We start from the raw sequence: 16,190 nt of genomic DNA on the forward strand, positions 1-16,190 counted from the left end.
AAAGATGGGGAGGACTCAAATAAGTAAAAAAGGAGGTGGAAAGGAAGACATTAAAATTAACAACAGAGAAATACAAAGGTGTTGCTAGGGATTATTATGAGCAACTATATGCCAGCAAAGACCTTAAATAGATGGGCAAGTTCCTGGACACACAGCTTACAGAGACTGGGTGATGAGGAGCTAGGGGATGGCTCAGTAGGTAAAGTGCTTGCTATGGCCAGGAGAACCAGAGTTCAGGTCTGCACCTCTAGTACTTACTTGGCAGCTTGGAAACATATGGATCCCCGGAGTTCACTGGCCAGTGAGTCTACAGGTTCAGTGAGAGACCATGTGTCCAAAAGGTAGACAGCCATAGTGTAAGACATCTATTGATCTCTAGCTTCTGTCTGCTTCTCTGTACACACACACACACACACACACACACACACACACACTCACACAAATAAATAATAAAGTTTAAATAATGCATGATGAAGAAGCATAAACCTTAACAGACAGCTGCGAGGCTGAATCAGCAATAAATTCTCCACCAAAGAAAATCTTGGGATCAGGCAGCCTCCGTGTTGCAGTGAATTAGATAAGTGTCAAGCAGCATGAGTTAAGACTGTCATACTTACTGTGTAATGCTAACACTACACTGGTCTCAAATCAGACAGGTACACAATAAAAAAAAAAAGGAGACAATGAAGCTAGATGAAAAACAAATCCTCAAAACCTGACAAACCAGGGTCAGAGAGTTGGGTTCGTCTTAAGGAGTGCTTGCTAGTCTTGCAGAGGACTGGATTTTGTGTCTGGAACCCATGTCTTCAGACTTACAACTACTTATAATCCCAGTTCTGGGAGAATCTGATGTTCTCTTTTGGCTTCCATGGGCACATACACACTCATGTGAAGATTACCCCTACACACACACACACACACACACACACACACACACACACACACACAATTAAAAAATAAAATAAAGATTTAAAAACCCTGACAAACCAAGTCCAATAGCACATTAAAAATATTCTTCACTATAGTCAAGTCGTATTCACAGCAAGTATGTAAATATAGTTCGAAAGATCATTAAATAGGATATGCCACATAAACAGAATAAAGGACAAGAAAGCAGGGAGGCTGAGCCAAACTCAACAGTCCTGTGATAACTAAGCAATGCATACAGTGTTTCACAGATCCATGCATGAAGGCGAAGGCCTGGTGGCCTAATTTACTAGTTCTAGCACCTCTCTATATAGGTATATTTCTTCTGAAAAACAGTGATGACATAGTTTCTTTCTAATATCAGTAAGATCTGTTATCTTTCCTCTCACCTAGTTGCTCTGGTAAGGCCTTCCAGACTATGTTGAATGAAAAAGTAAACATCCTCATCTTACTTCAGACCTTAAAGATAATTCTTTTGACTTTTTTTTTCCTGTCCGTAATACTAGAGTTGGTATCAATATGGCCTTTGCCTTATTTGAGAAATGACTTATTTCATGAAGTATGAAAAGGCAAGGCAAGTAAAGGAACAATCAGGAATGACTTCATACTGTATAATTACAATAGTGTTACCTCAGTAGGGGCAGTAGTTGAGTGGACTATGAATGGGAGAAAAAGGGACAGTGCCTGGAGCGTGGGTCAGCGAATAAACTCTCAATGGTACATCAATCCACAGCTCCATACAGTTACCCAAACCCATACAATATAGAAGACCTGGGGTAAATTCTTAAGTGAACTATGGTGTCTGGGAGGTGATGGCCACTGGGAAATAACAATGGAAGAAGTTGCATGTGTATTTGTGAAGGGTTAAACAGAATAGCTCCAATATTGTTGTGAATTGAAAACCACTCTTAGAAACAAGAATTGAAAACAGAGAGAATAAAATGGAAAGATTTTTTTCTTTGTAATTCCAACTTTTATCATGATATTAATAGTCACTTTAGGTAGAGGGCTAGAGTTGGGTTAGTGGGATAAAGTACCTGCTTGCATGTAAGCCTGACAACCTGAGTTCACTCCCACATTTAAAAAGTCAGATGTGGTGCCATTTATCTATCATCTTGATGCTCCTGGAGATGGGAGGTAGACATAGGAGAATGGGCTGGAAGTTCACTGGCCAGCTGGCCTTAGTATGATGTACAGCAGCAGAATTAAGAGAAATCCTGCTTCAGCAAGGGGGAAGGTGTGAGAACTGACTCCCAAAAGCCATCTTCTGCCCTCCCCCTCCCCCGCCCCCACCACACATGCATGATATGCATGTTAACACATCAAACGAAAGAAACAAACAAAAACTTACCATCATTTCAAAGTCCCTTAAGAGGTTAACTGTAATTATTTTACCATGTGACCCCACCCATTCCTGCTTATAGGCAATGTCCAGGAAAACAAAACTATATTCACCAATATAGACTAATGGCTGCCCAGAGCTTCTGGTGGGAATGGACACTGACTGTAGAAGGGCAGGAACTTCATTTGAATTATGCAAATGTCTTAAAACTGGATTTTTATGATGACCAAAGAACCTAGTAGATTTATTTTAAAAGTATTGCATTGCATCCTTCAAATGAGGTAGGTTTTTTGTTTTTGTTTTACATGAAAACTATTATTTCTTTTTATTTTAAAGGCATAGTAGTCTGGAAAAGTCACTATCATCCAAAGACTTAAATTCTTTATAAAATTTGTTTTTGTGGCTCCCTGTGGGTGCATGTAGCAAAAGTTGTTCATTTGCTCTTCAGTGTGTTTATTTTATACATTGTTCAATCCAGTGGAAGGTACAATACTGTGTCTTAAGTACATTTAAATTCTAACTCTTGAAGTGCTCAGCATGATTTTCAGACATTTTTCAAGCTCTTTAAATTTTGAATCATTTAATTTGCTTACAATGAAACTTTGTAATTGAAAGAGGCTGTTTTTCCCTCCCTCATTTAACTGTAATTAAGAAGGAATTAGTTACTGTTCTAATGGTGCGTACTCATTTTTCCCCTCTTTCATTTAGCTATAGACAAATTTACACCAGAGGATAACTATAAAATAAGATTCCTAAGTGTATTTCAATAAAATCCTAACAAAAGCACAAGGTTGTTTCTTAACAGAAAGCATTGTTGTCAACCAGGAGTTATAATAGCTATTTAGCTATTTACTTCTGGAAGCCTGTGTTCTTTGCCTTCTAGTATTATCCCGTTCACGATCTCAGACAGTTTTGGAAATGTCTCCACGACTCATTCGAAAAGCACTAGAATTTGTGGACTTCAGTCATTATGTACGGTGAGTTTTAGCTAAAGTGATTAATATAGAAAGTGTGTGCATAGAATCTTAGATATATCCCCAATGGGCAGTTGCTAAGTAACCAAAAAGTCAAAATTAAATGCTAAATATGTCTTCATTTTGTCTGTCTTTAGAGTGGCATGATTTTTCATCTTAAATTTTGCAAATATTTTATTACGTTAATCACTAACTCATTTAAGTGACTTTTGTAACAACAATAACAACAAAAAACAATGAACCTACATAAAGTCCTCATACTACCCACTATGATTATTTAATAAAGTTGCATTTTTCTTCAGAACTAAGTAACAGGATGAATAGAACCTGTCATGCATGTTTATATGTTTGAGAATGTCATCACTCTTATGAAATGGATAAATTTAAAAGTAAAACCCATACAATACTCATAGTGTGAACACCTGTTTCACAGTCACCTTATTGAATGATATATCTGAGTTAACTGATAGTCTCCATAATATTTTTCTAAAATATCAATGAGTCAGTATACAGTATCTAACCCATTTTTAAAGAAAATGAGTGTTTATCCCACCATCTCTCATGTTTGGTTTGATTCAGACCAGCTCTCTGTTAACACAATTCTAAATTACTTTGCGCTCTGAAATAACATTTACTTTCAAGCTCTCAGGAATGATTTTCTTGTTTCGTCTGACATTTTCCATCCAGGAAAACAAGTGACGAGCCTGTGCTGCAAACAGAGGAACTGAATAAGCAGCAAGCAATGCAGAAGGCGGAAGAAATCCACCAGTTCCGGCAGCACAGGTGCCGGATCCTCAGCATCAGAGACATCGATCAGGAAGAGCGATTTAAGCTCAAGGATGAGGTTCTAGACACGTATGGGAAGATGCGGGTGAGTCTAGAAGTACCTATGGTCACATCCGTGAAGTTCCTTTGTAACAGAAAAATGAAAGCGGAATTATACATCTGAGCAGAAAGAATTCTTTTTTTCCTTTTTTTTAAAATTAAGAAAATGTTTTCATTCATTTTACACACCAATCAAAGATCCCCCTCTTCCTTCCTCCCACCCCACCCCAGCCTCCCCCCAACCCAACCCCCACTCCCTACCACAAGAAGGCAAGGCCTCCCATGGGGAAGCACATCCAGTAGAGGCCAAGTCCAAGCCCTTTCCCCTTCCAACCTCAAGGCTGCGCGAGGTGTCCCATCATAGGTAGTGGGCTCCAAAAAGCCCACTCTTGCATCAGGGATGGATTCTGAGTGCATCAGGATCATGATGGGGAAACCTGCAGAGATGAACAAACCAAACTAGTGGGAACTCATCAAAGTTGGATCAATGGCTGTGGAGCCTGCATGCAACTGGACTAGGCCCTCTGCGTGGGGAAGACAATTGTGTAGCTTGATTTGCTTGGGGGGCCCCCTGGCGGTAGAAAGAATTCTTAGTACCTGACTCTATAAAGTTCACTACCTCCCAGAAAGCCTGGACATACATTCACATATCGCATTTCACTCACTGCCCTCTTAAAACCCCACTAACATCATAATAGGAATCTAAAGCTAGAATGAATGTGAGAGAAGACAGGAAACTATTTGTGAATGTATAAAATTATGGGGTGAGAACTACATTATCTGAGTTGAGACAGGCAGACCCAATGCTGGCTGTGGGAAGATGCTTTATAATCTCCCGGTTTGCTTACAGCATCTTCGCATGCCCCACAGGCCCAGCAGGTTGGCCCTGTGGATGTTATGAAGCAAAGATGGAATGGGAGGAAGATAATTAGTTTTTTTTGGTTAAGTCCTCTTTAAAAGTCACAGATCAAAACCCCAACTTTTCATGGTGGGTGGCCATTATCCTCCCTCTACTCACACACATCTGCCCCAGAGGCTTTATGTAGACATGGTCCAAAGAAAAGCTTTCTTTGCAGTGGGAGACTGAGATTAATTGAAAACAAGACTGTGATAGAAATGGAAAGATGAAGTAAATGTATAAGAATGACTTCCATCTGTAATGATAGAGATTTGTTGCTTTCTTCTCTCTCCCATAACATACATACATACACACAAATACACTCGAATATGCTCATATAGACACAGACACTACACTGACATACACACATGCTACACATACTCATACACACACATATAGGCAGATACATATATATGTGCATGTGCGTGCACACACACACACACACACACACACACACACACACACACAGGACTAAGAATTATAGAACTTTCTAAGTATTTTAGCCATGCTGATACTGGATTCTCCACCACAGTATTGCTTACTGATGTGGAGGAATGTGCTAGTTAGATGTCTCTTTTTGTTTTGTTCGATAGGCACTTCAAACTAAAACCTATCCAAATATTAATTGTAGCAATTTTAGCCCTCCTCCTCATTTCAGGATGAACGTGTTACTTCATCATTATCTTCATCTTAGAAAGTGACAATCACAAGTGCTCTTGTTCAGAGCAGAAACCTTTGAGACAGTCCTGCCTGTTACTCTTCACCAGTGATCCATTATCAAAATCCACTTAGTCTCCTTTGAGAATCCCTTGGAAGCTCAATTGCCTCCACTCTCTCTGCATCCAGGACCCCAGTGCAGACCATCATTGTTTCTGGTCAGGGTCTTTCTACAGATCCCTCACTGATCTTGCTAGCTACTTCCATTTTTGCCATCCTTTGATATGGTCTGTCCTTAGCAGCTGGACAGCTGTCATTCAGGATAAATTGTTTTATTTTGTGGTAGCAAACGACCTCACCATTTCAGTGACTAAGGCAGGATCTGACAAACTTGTTTTCTATAAAAGGGGGTGACATTTTTGTCTCTGTGGGTTCTTTGGTTGTTTGTCCAGCACATATACTGTTTCTAGTTACTTCGTCCTACCAATATTAACACATAATTGAAGATAATATTTAATTAAATGGGAATACATCAAATAAACAATACTTTATTTAAAACAAAACAGGCTGAGCATTCCTTGGGTATATGCCCAAGAGTGGTATAGCTGGATCTTGGGGGAGATGGATTCCCAATTTTCTAAGAAAGCGCCATATTGATTTCCAAAGTGGTTGTACAAGCTTGCATTCCCACCAGCAGTGGAGGAGAGTTCCCCTAGCTCCACATCCTCTCCAGCATAAGGTGTCTTCAGTGTTTTTGATCTTAGCCATTCTGACAGGCGTAAGGTGGTATCTCAGAGTTGTTTTGATTTGCATTTCCCTGATGATTAGGGATGTTGAGCGATTCCTTAAATGTCTTTCAGCCATTTGAGTTTCCTCTGTTGAGAATTCTCTGTTTAGTTCTATAGCCCATTTCTTAATTGGACTGTTGGGCATTTTGATGTCTAATTTCTTGAGTTCCTTATATATTCTGGATATCAGTCCTCTGTCAGATGTGGGTTGGTGAAGATCTTTTCCCATTCTGTAGGCTGTCGCTTTGCTTTGTTGACCATATCCTTTGCCCTACAAAAGCTTCTCAGTTTCAAGAGGTCCCATTGATTGATTGTTTCTCTCAGTGTCTGTGCTACTGGTGTTCTATTTAGGAAGTGGTCTCCTATGCCAATGTGTTCAAGACTACTTCCTACTTTCTCTTCTAGCAGGTTCAGAGTAGCTGGATTTATGTTGAGGTCCTTGATCCACTTGGACTTAAGTTTTGTGCACGGTGATAGATATGGATCTATTTGCAGCCTTCTACATGTTGATATCCAGTTTTGCCAGCACCATTTGTTGAAGATGCTTTCTTTTTTCCATTGTGCACTTTTGGCTTCTTTGTCAAAAATTATTTGTTCATAGGTGTGCGGATTAATGTCAGGGTCTTCAATTTGATTCCATTAGTCCACATGTCGGTTTTTATGCCAGTACCAAGCTGTTTTTTTGTTCAGCTATGTTCATATCAGCATTGTTTGTAATAGCTAGAACATGGAAACAACCTAGATGCCCTTCAACTGAAGAATGGATAAACAAAATGTGGTACATATACACAATGGAATACTACTCAGCAGAGAAAAACAATGACATCATGAGGTTTGCAGACAAATGGATGGATCTAGAAAAAATCATCCTGAGTGAGGTATCCCAGACTCAGAAAGACAAACATGGTATGTACTCACTCATAGCAGGATACTAGATGTGGAACAAGGATGACTGGACTGCTACTCACATCACCAGGGAGGTTACCTGGAAAACAGGACCCCAAGAAAGACACAGGGATCGCCCAATGACAGAGAAATGGAATGAGATCTACATGAACAGCCTGGACATGAGTGGGGGTAGTGAAGGGCGAGGGTCGAGGGAAAGAGAACTTGGGTGAGCGGGAGATCCCAGCTGGATCAACAACAGAGAGGGAGAACAAGGAATAGGAGACCATGGTAAATGAAGACCACATGAGAATAGGAAGAAACAAAGTGCTAGAGAGGCCCACAGAAATCCACAAAGATACCCCCACAACAGACTGCTGGCAATGGTCGAGAGACAGTCCGAACTGACCTACTCTGGTGATGGGATGGCCAAACACCCTAATTGTAGTGCTAGAAACCTCATCCAACTACTGAGGGATCTGGATGCAGAGATCCATGACTAGGCCCTGGGTGGATCTCTGGGAGTCCAATTAGCGAGAATGAGGAGGGTTTATATGAGCGAGAATTGTTGAGACCAAGGTTGGATAAAGCACAGAGACAAATAGCCAAACGAACCGAAACACATGAAATATGAACCAATGGCTGAGGGGTCACCAACTGGATCAGGCCCTCTGAGTGGGTGAAACAGTTGATTGGCCTGATCTGTTTGGGAGGCATCCAGGCAGTGGCACTGGGTCCTGTGCTCATTGCATGAGTCGGCTGTTTGAAACCTGGGGCCTATGCAGGGTCCCTTGGCTCGGCCTGGGAGGAGGGGACTGGACCTACCTGGACTGAGTCCACCAGGTTGATCTCAGTCTGTGGGGAAGGCTTTGCCCTGGAGGAGATTGGAATGGGGGGTGGACTGGGGGGAAGGTGAGGGGGGCAGGAGGGGGAAGAACAAGGGAATCTGTGGCTGATATGTAGAACTGAATTGTATTGCAAAATAAAAATTAAAAAAAAACTGGCAATAGTCAGCTTTGTTCCAGAGGCTTCAGCGCACAAAGCCCTGGCATTTCTCATCCTAGGCACATATCTAATGCAGTTCAGTGAGTCTTTCTTGTGTCTATTAAGATACTGAGTGAGGCTGAAAGAGATCATATGCAGAAACTCTCCTGTGACAATTATGACAGTAGAAGGGGACCACATTGAACTGAGCATGGCAGGCTTCTGTCCAGAAATAGCACATTATTTCCACTCAGATTTCATTAATTAAAGCAAATCACATGGTGTTGCTGGAGAATTTCTCTCCAGCTCCCGCTACCAAGTCCCGCCAGTGCCAGAGCCCACTTATAAAATAAACACACAGACTCTTACATTATTTAAACTGCTTGGCCATTAGCTCAGGCCTGTTATTGTCTAGCTCTTACTCTTATATTTAGCCCATTTCTATTAATCTTTACTTTGCCACATGGCTCATGGCTTACTAGTACCTTACATCTTCCTTGTCCTGATGGCGGCTGGCAGTGTCTCCTCTCAGCCTTCCACTTCCCAGAATTCTTTTCCTTGTCCCGCCTATACTTCCTGCCTAGCCAATGGCCAATCAGTGATTTATTTACTGACCAATCAGCAACACACTTGACATACAGACCATCCCACAGCACTTCCCCTTTTCTTTTCTTAAAAAGGAAGGTTTTAACTTTAACATAGTAAAATTACATATAACAAAACAATTATCAAGCAAGAATTACAGTTACAATATTAAAGAAGAGATCCTATCTATCTTATATTTGTAAGTTTAAGGTTTTATATCTAACTTATCTTTTATTATAACTAAGGAAAATTGTAAGTATCTAGTCTTTAACCACATCAAAGACCTCAGAAGGATATACTACTACCTGAGAAATGGGAGAAGGATGCAAGCAACTTTCGGGAGTCTTGTAGGGTAGACAGAGACAGCTGACAGCCTGGACAGTCATTCAAAGTTCTCTTGTAAAGTTGGGGCATCAGTCTTCAGCCCACAGGCCTAGAGTCTCTTATTTACTTTTCTCTGTGTCCTGTAGAATGTCTGGCAGTTTCCTCTGCAAAGCAGGAACCTGAAGGACCATTTTGTCAAGCAAAGTTCAGTGGTCACCTTTTTATGGGTCCTGCATGTCCAGTTGATCAAGTAGTCCAGGCAAGAACAGTTTCTTGCCCAAATGGCTATTTTTGTCAAGGTGAAGATAAACTCCGTATGGAGTGTCTTCGATGCCCATCCTCCTCTCTGAAGTAAATCGGTGCTGTCAGGAGCAGACATGTCTCACTGTCCAGAATGTCTAAATTTTTAAAACATTTTAAATGCCATATTCTGTAGGTCTTTGAAGTGTTTGAAGACTACCTATCTATCTGAAATATAACTATGTATACCTAGAAGACTTAACTAACATGGCTACAAATATGATTATCATAGATGACTAATTATTAATCTATTTTTTAATTATCCATTATAATTTTAAATGAGTTACATAAACATAATACCTCAAACAAGAATAGAAATATATATACAGTATAACAAAATTAAGTTTAAACTTGTATCAATAAACTAAAATCTATAGCGATGTAAAACATTTTAAACAAGTTGTTACTCTTTAAAAGTAGGTTCATTAATCTACCCTTTCATCCTATCATATCTAAACTATCCCCTTTTTTTCTTTAGAAAGAGATTGTATTTATAATCAACCTGCTTTAAATAAAAATATTGGTTTTTCTCTGTCCCACACCAGAGGGCTCTTCTGATTTGGGACACAAGAATCTCTTAACCATTTTTTTTTTTTTTGAGCAATATGTCTGGGTTTAGAGGGGGAGTGAGCCAATTCCATCTCTAAAGCCAGCTTGGTATATTTGGGAATTTGGGCGTAGCTTCTCTTACTACTTCCTGCTGGAGGGGGGCGCTGTATCTTATGGGGACACGAAGAAAATTTTAGGATCATGGAGTAGTCCATGAGGCTGTATCGTCTGAGCCAGTTGCCTTGAAACCATTCTGGATGTTGAATCATCTGGGCCATGGTGTCACTGGAGACCTTTCAGGGGGTCTGGGCTGGTCAAACCTGATGTATCTTAATCTGGAACAAATCCATAGCCTCTGGCTTTCTGTGGAAACAAAAGAGACTCTTTTCCAAAGCAACATATCCTTACATCCAAACTTTGAAGTCAAGGTATCTTTAAAATACACATTTTGGCATAATTTAACAGCTTTTGTAATCAAATGTTTTTCTTCAGTTACAAATATCAAAGAGAACATAATCCAAATTCTCTGTGTGGTAGCCATCTTTACGTGGCTTATTTTTTTTTTTATATTAGCTTGAGCCTATTGCTTTAAACTGCAGCCTTCTAAGCCTGAAACAGTGCTGGCGCTGTGGCTGCTGGCTCCGCCCACTTCAGCTTCCCAACATGGCGGCGGTCCGCTTTCCGCCAGCTCTGGGAGCCATAACTCTCAGAAATAGTGGGTCTACATTTTTATCAAAGTAGCGTGTAGCCCAGAAACCTCTTTTTTTGTTTTGTACTAGCAAAGGCTAAATTCACCACACAGTTTAATGTGCTACTTGTAGAGGCCTCATTCCCACCATACTGCAGGTCGAGAGCGCACGCTAGGAACCCGCCAGTAGTTCAAACCGGCAGCTGCCGCTCATTTGAGAGAGACAATTAGGAAGCTGTTTTTAGTTCCGTTTTAGAATCTTTTTTCTAAGTTTTTATGTGGAAACTCTTGCCACCACGTTGGACGCCATTTGTTGCTGGAGAATTTCTCTCCAGCTCCCGCCACCAAGTCCCGCCAGTGCCAGAGCCCACTTATAAAATAAACACACAGACTCTTACATTATTTAAACTGCTTGGCCATTAGCTCAGGCCTGTTATTGTCTAGCTCTTACTCTTATATTTAGCCCATTTCTATTAATCTTTTCTTTGCCACATGGCTCATGGCTTACTAGTACCTTACATCTTCCTTGTCCTGATGGCAGCTGGCAGTGTCTCCCTCTCAGCCTTCCACTTCCCAGCTTTCTTTTCCTTGTCCCGCCTATACTTCCTGCCTAGCCAATGGCCAATCAGTGATTTATTTACTGACCAATCAGCAACACACTTGACATACAGACCATCCCACAGCAACATGGTCACCCACAGCTTCAAAGATGGAGTCAAAGTTGGTTGAATGTCCAATATAAAGAGCTATGAAGCAATGCAATTCTGTTACTTAAGGAACCTGGTTGCTGTTACTTTGTTACAGTAGTTCTAGCAATATAATACAGAGGGCAATGTTACCTTGGGCCTGAGAGAGAATGGGAAAATATTTTATGGATTGCACTAATGGCTTTATCATGCCTGATTTTGACATTTTAAAGTTATTTTCTTATATATGTACTTCTTTATTGTTTAACAAGAAAGCATAATACAGACTTAATAATAAAATATGAATCCATTTTAAATCCATCTCTCCTAGAGAACAGAGTATGTATAAAGAAGGCCTTTGTTCTGCTTTGTTCTTATACTTGAAAGGGAACAATGGGAATTGTGTTTGATAAATGAATCAGAATCAATGAATGATTGTTAAATTGCACAGATTCAATATAACATAATACAATATCAGAAATAGGGAATTTCAAGGTCATTGGCCTTACTTTCTGTGTTTAGAAGCCAAGCTAATGCACTAGATGAGGATGATGTAGAGAAGAAATATCAACTGGGACCCTGAATTGAGAGCCTAGTCATTCAAGTGTGGGGTGCAAATAAACATCTTCATTTTGACTGAAGCCATTTTAACAGAAACCAAAGAGTAACACATCTCTTATCAAATATGAGAAAATAACTCTTCCAAAAACCCTCAAAAGTTGACTGGCATATATTCAACTGACTTTATGCACATTCTTAAGATGTTTGTGTCTTGCTCACTTTCTCTTTCCAATGTGCCAGAGCTGTCATCTTATGCCAATGCAGTATACTCTAGGGATCCAATTTTATGGTAGTTGTAGTAGTTTTGTATTATCAAACTCATTGTGAAATCTGATTCTGACATCCAGCTATACCAGCCCCTCAGTAAAACCATGCTAGTTGCAGAAATGTTGGGGGGAAAACTCTCAAACAATTCAGCATGAAGAGAAAGCTGGCGTTTCTAGAAAGATCTCTTTATGCCAGCATCAGTCCATTAATCCTTATTATCCAGCTGTATTGGGTTTGAAGCAGTAAACAATAGTGAGGAAGGAGATGAGAAACCAGCAAGGGGTCCTGAAAAGGACCAGCTAGTGAGATGGAGGATAAGTTAATAATGTGATATCCAGTGAGCCAAGAGAGGTCTGGTGACTGCGGAAGAGGCGGTTAAGTAGGAACAGTATCAAGAGCTGATCTTGAATGTAGCTACATGTTGATGACTGGTGTTCTAGATAAATACTGTTATCTACCATCCTAAGAATGAAGGAAAGATAGTGGGCTAGGTTTTATTATTCCGAAGGCCTGCAGCACAGCCCCAGTATGTCTTGTCAGAGAGTACAGGTAAGGAACTAGTAATCTCTTGAGCACAGTTGCTGTGTGAGGGACAGATCGATCCTGAACTCATTTAAAACTAAGTTCCACTACCAAAATCTCTACCAATTTCTCTACCTTTCTACTTTTCTCCCACTGATGTTTCCTTTGCCATTCATTCCACATTAAAATCTCACTTGCCTTGTATCACAATTTCAAGTCTGTGTATTCCTAAACGTCCAAGGACAAGCCTAGCTCCCATCCTCAGTGAGTTTCTCCATCAATGTGTTAGCACGAGGAAAGGGAAAGTATTTCTCTTCTTGCTGCTTCTGCATCATTATCAGTGAGACTGACTGGCTTGGGTTGTTTCTGAATAGGACTCTGTAGATGAATCCCGACAGAAGATCCTTGAAGTCCGGGAAGAGTACAGAAGCAAGTTGCTGGAGGCGGAGCGCCTAAGGCTGGAAGCTTTGGCAGCTCAGGAGGCTGCAATGAAGGCAGAGACAGAGAAAAAGTCTCCAGTTTCTGACTCACAGAAGAAGAAGAAAGGAAAGAAAAAATGACTGAGAGGCCCCGTGGCACCCTCTTCTGTAGAGGGAAAGTGTTGGAGGCATTGTCATTTTGCCTTTTGATAAAATATTAGACGAGTGGAGAAAATGTTCCCCACTCATGGTTTCTACATTTTAATGTTAACGTGTTGGTTTTCTTAGAAAGGAATTGAAGATATTAGTGTCTCAGATGTTCTAATTTCACTAAAATTGCTAAAAATAAAGTTTAGATTGTAAATAAAATTGTGTTACACTTTGAATTTCTTGCGCTAAAATAGATTTATGTGTGTATAGTGAGTGTACGTGTGTGTGTTTGTGTGCACACCCTTTGGCATGCACTTAGGGGTCAGAAACACTTTTGGGGGGTCTGTCTCTCCTTCCACCTTGTTTGAGCATGGTATCTAGTTTCTGCTGCTGTACTCCAGGCTTGCAGGTAAGACAATTCTGTATCCACCTCCCATCTCACCATAGGAACACTAGGATTACAGATGTGCTCATAGACATGGCATTATACACATGTTCCAGGGAATTTTAACTCAAGTCATAGACTTTTGTGGCCACTGTTTTGGACCCACTGAGACATCTTCCCAGGCCTGAATTTTAAATATTTTTACTTTTAATTATTTTTATATGTGTTTATGTGTATGTGTCCTGCCTTCAGAGGCCAGAATATGGCATTGTTGTGTCCAGGTATCAAGATCACCAAGCAAGACCACCACAGAGCCGATATCTGATGCAAGCACACAGGGATTTTTTAGTAACAAGGCAAGCCCGGGCTTTGTCCCTGTCTAACACTTGATATAGCGGGTGGAGGAGGACAGCCCTGAGCTCTCACTTCAAGGGATTTATTTATATAGGAAAGGTTTACATGCAAAGAGTTACATATCTTGGGATTTGACGAGGGGGTTAGGGGTGAGGTAGTTCTTTGAAGTTACTGGCTGAACTATAAGCTTGAGGTTACTAATGGCTAACAGGATGCAGGGTATCTACAGAGACATAAATTTTTTACTCCCTATGTCTTGCTTTTGCTGAGCCCAGGATATATACATTCAGATTTATTGTTCCAGTCCTGTTTTCCCATAAGTTCAGTTTCTGGTCGGTTGAGTCCATTACACCCCATATCTTGTTTCACCAAGCCTAGGATATATAGACTTATTGTTCTAGCCTTATCTTCCCATGAATTCAACTTCTGGTCAGTTCTATAACTGCTGGTCAGCAAATACCTTTGGGGGAGCACGGGGGGAGCGTCTCTCAAGACGGCTACTGATTTTTTGCCTTTCAGCATCAGATCTCCTGGTGCTATGTGCCACCCCATGTGGGTTCTGGGAGGTGATCTCAGGTACTCTACAAGTGCAGCAAGTACTCTTAATGGCTGAGCCATCACTCAAGGCCCCCCAATTTTAATTGGTAGCAAAACAAGATCCTAAATGAGTCAAGAGGATTATCTTTGAAAAAAATCAATAAAGATCGGTATTTATTGTTTATTTCAAATTTCAAAGGTTTTAGGAGATTACTAAGATTTCTTTATAATTGAGTGATTTTTTTTAAAGCTGAAATTTCATAAAACGTTATTAAGCAAAATGTTTCCAGGGCAACCAAGGAGGGGTCAGTTATCAGAGCCTGATAATCTGCATGACGGCCTGGCAGAGATACTGTGATCACAAACACTACACTTTCAGACTGTCAGCACCCCCTTCTTTCTCTGTAAAACAGACCCTTCTTATGGTCCAGGTTTTTAAAAATGCAGCGAGCAGATAGCTGGGGTGGAAAGTGGGAAACAGCCTCTCTCCAGCAGCTTCTAGTACGAGGACCTGATAAAAACCACCACAGTGCTTTTTACTCCAAATGGCTTCCCTCTGACGGGTGACTGTAGGTTATTTTTTCCCTTCCTTAGCAAAATCTTTGTTTAAAATTTTTAACTTAGCCTACATGCATATGGCTAAATAATTTTTGACAAGGGTGCCAACAATTAAAAACAGAGAAAGGAAAGCCTTCTTCAATTGATAGTGTGAATGAATAGAATTTCCATAAAAACAAACAACAACAAACAAAAAACATCCACACCTATGGTGAAGATTCTCCAAGACTGGTAGACTGGTTAGATCTTCATGTTTCAAGCCAAAGACAATATTATTGCGGGCAATTTTATTTCCCTGAATAGCTACTCATTGCCCACCTCTGAGTCTCACATCCTTTTGAATATTAGGTAAAACCTCTCCCATCCAAGTACTGGTCAGGCCTGACATGTGTAAGATAAAACCTTTCTGGTTAATTTAGAAGACCATTAGTGCTTATCCACTGCAAAACCAAGAATGCCACCACATAGCAGAAACTTCCCAGCTTTGCTGTCCCCACCAATGATTTTGGAAAATGCATTGTTCCACGACCTATAGTCATGGTCTATAGTCTTTAAAACTTCATGAAACCATTTCCACATTGGAGCATGCAGTTGAGGAAGCTAGAATCTGTTCTTCCAGGCTATGGTCACTCATACTTGGCTCAAGAATAAGCCACCTCCTCTTCCCTTGGAGGTTAAAGCCATGCTTTGTGACCAAAACACATAATACTGTTGTATACCGTATATACAAAAATTAACTCAAAACCTACTGAAGACCTTCATTGAATATTGGAAACTGAAAGTCTTAGAAGCAAACAGTAGAAGACCCTCTTGACATTGGCCTCCTCAATGAAGTTTTGGATATGATACCCAAACCTAGGCAACCAAAACAAAACCAAGCAAATGGGACTACATCAAAATAAGTGTCTGTGTAGCAAAGGAAATGATAACATGCAAACATCATCTACAGAACTACTCACAAAAGACAAGAAATAGAGTCTACTGACGTACCTGTTTCTAGATGAATGGGTTCTTCTAAATGTAGT

The 16,190-nt window shown here is 40.4% G+C and overlaps 1 protein-coding gene across 7 annotated transcripts in view; it reads left to right on the plus strand.

Moving 5' to 3' along the window:
- The window catches only part of Adgb (androglobin), a 141,336-nt gene extending 127,786 nt beyond the window's left edge, over positions 1 to 13,550 (plus strand). For all 7 annotated transcript variants that reach the window (XM_059272748.1, XM_059272754.1, XM_059272750.1 and 4 more), the window contains 3 exons: positions 3,153 to 3,246; positions 3,931 to 4,114; positions 13,137 to 13,550. In XM_059272748.1, coding sequence (XP_059128731.1) covers positions 3,153 to 3,246; positions 3,931 to 4,114; positions 13,137 to 13,322 — 464 coding nt within the window. In that variant the 3' untranslated portion in view covers positions 13,323 to 13,550. The remainder of the gene's footprint in view (positions 1 to 3,152; positions 3,247 to 3,930; positions 4,115 to 13,136) is intronic.
- Positions 13,551 to 16,190: the final 2,640 nt, after the last annotated feature.

The sequence above is a fragment of the Peromyscus eremicus genome, chromosome 8b (assembly GCF_949786415.1).
Source record: "Peromyscus eremicus chromosome 8b, PerEre_H2_v1, whole genome shotgun sequence".
NCBI lineage: Eukaryota > Metazoa > Chordata > Mammalia > Rodentia > Cricetidae > Peromyscus > Peromyscus eremicus.